This window comes from Diaphorina citri, unplaced genomic scaffold (assembly GCF_000475195.1).
Source record: "Diaphorina citri unplaced genomic scaffold, Diaci psyllid genome assembly version 1.1 scaffold503, whole genome shotgun sequence".
NCBI classification, from domain to species: Eukaryota; Metazoa; Arthropoda; class Insecta; order Hemiptera; family Psyllidae; genus Diaphorina; species Diaphorina citri.
This window is the reverse complement of record NW_007377938.1, coordinates 152371-154545: the sequence shown is the minus strand read 5'-3', so window position 1 is coordinate 154545 and position 2175 is coordinate 152371. Positions and strand designations below refer to the sequence as shown.

General features: G+C 42.0%; 1 protein-coding gene across 1 annotated transcript in view; it reads right to left on the bottom strand.

The window, feature by feature from the left end:
• The window catches only part of LOC113467573, a gene marked incomplete at its 3' end in the record, with an annotated part of 38122 nt that overhangs the window by 30478 nt on the left and 5469 nt on the right, over positions 1–2175 (bottom strand). The window contains exon 2 of the mRNA XM_026823815.1: positions 1160–2173. Coding sequence (XP_026679616.1) covers positions 1160–2173 — 1014 coding nt within the window. The remainder of the gene's footprint in view (positions 1–1159; positions 2174–2175) is intronic.

The following is a 2175-nucleotide window of genomic DNA, read 5'->3' as shown; positions in this document are numbered from 1 at the left end:
TTTATTCTTCCTCTCTCTCTCTCTCTCTCTCTCTCTCTCTCTCTCTCTCTCTCTCTCTCTCTCTCTCGTTCAACATATCTAAGGGGTGAAGATAATGATAGAGAAATTGGTTAGAGAGAAAGGTAGATAGAGAAGAACACAGAAGGAACAGAAAGAGAGAGAGAGAGAGAAAGAGAAAAAAAAGGGAGGAAGAGGAAGAGAGAACAACCAAAGTAAAAGAAAGTGAGAGGGAGAGGCACTAAGGGACTGAAAAAGAACAGAGACAAACATAGAGGAAGAGAGACAAAGAGAGAGAGAGGGAGAGGGGAAGAGAGAGAGAGGAAGAGAGAGAGAGAGAGAGAGAGTGTGAACGTCTTCTAATGGTCTTAAGACAAATATGGCAAACCTAATTGTTTAAACAGCCTGAGGAAATATACCTGATGTAATAAATGGAGACAAAAAAAGTAAAGAAATAAATGAAGGGGGAAGAAAAGGCGGAGAGAGAAAGAGAAAAGAGAAAAAGATGGAAAGAAATAAGAGAGAGAGAGAGAGAGAGAGAGAGAGAGAGAGAGAAATAGAAGTAGGAGATTGATTGATTGATTGATAATATATGCTTTATTTTAATAATTTAAGATTTACATGTTTTAGTTCTTCCCCTAAGCTACGGTCTAACTTTTAATGGGGGAATGTCTCTCATCCCATAATTAAAATAATAAAAAAAATAAGATCATAAGAATATTCAAGCCTACAAATTTCATTACCTCAATATAAATTTAAATCAGAATTCATTTTAATAATAATAATAAAAAAAAAAACTAAACAAGAGTAAGTATAGGTACTTTAACAGAATGTGGAAAATCTATTCTATTCTATTCTATTCTATTCTATCTTTTAATATGCTGTCTTTGATTTTTTCCCTGACTTTACCTTTGTTTCGCTCATCTAAGTAACCCTGACAATACAGATTTAACAATTTAGGTACATAGTAGTTCAGCCTCCTGTCACCATAAACTACACAACAATGAAACAAGAGTAAGTATAGGTACTTTAACAGAATGTGGAAAATCTATTCTATTCTATTCTATCTTTTAATATGCAGTCTTTGATTTTTTTCCTTAATTTTACCTTTGTTTCGCTCATCTAAGTAACCCTGACAATACAGATTTAACAATTTAGGTACATAGTAGTTCAGCCTACGCCGCTCTACTGGTGACTGGGACGGATCGACTATCTTCTCTCGGGTCTCGCTTCTGGTTGTTGGTCGCGAAAGGAACGTCTCGAAGCGGCGACGCTTTCGACAATCGCTCTGGATATGACCTCTGGCGCCGCAGGTCCAACATTCCGGTGAGCTCATTTGTTTCCTCTTCTTACAATCCCGTTGAAGGTGACCCTTGCTATTGCAGTGCCAACATCGCATTCCAGCTTTTTCTACATACTGGGCAGAGGGAGAGTAGTGGTCTGTCTTGTCCGACACTGACACCTGGCGAACACGTAGAGATCTGCGGGAAGCCTGTTTTGCTGACTCAACTTGGAGAGCATACGCCAAGGCCTCAGCTGGGGTCTTCTTTCCGGCCAAACGAAGAGCTTGCTGTAACTCGCGATCGGCAATGGCGTCGATAAAAGCCGCGGTGGTGATGTGATTAAGGATCTCGGGGTGCCCAGTGCCATAAGAGAGGTGGGCCAATCTGTCGATGTCGGCCTGAAGTTGTTGTAAAGTCTCGCCACTCTTCTGCACACGGTTTTGAAGCTGAATCCGGTATACGTCCTGCATGTGGTCGTCCCCAAAACGGCGCTCGATAACACTAACCAGCTCGTCATAGGATAAATTACTGTCCTTGGGGAGAGTTTGAATCAGGTCCGCAGCAGGTCCACGTAGCGATAGCATGAGGGCAGTAACCTTCTCTTTCGCACTGTACAAGTTACATTCACAGGCCGCCTCAAATTGTCTCTTGAAAATAGACCACGCCATCTGTCCGTCGAACACAGGAGGTTTCATTCTGGCCGGGTTAGCGCGCTCGGGTACGACAGTCGATAAAGATGAAGAGGGATGCTGCACAACTTGACCAATAACTTGTCTAGTAATATTATTACTCATTTCGGCCAACTTGTCCTCGAAATTCCGGACACGATCGTCCACACTCTCCACCTTGTCCTCCATCCCCTTAAAACGATCTTCCAGCACATGCATATCCCCCT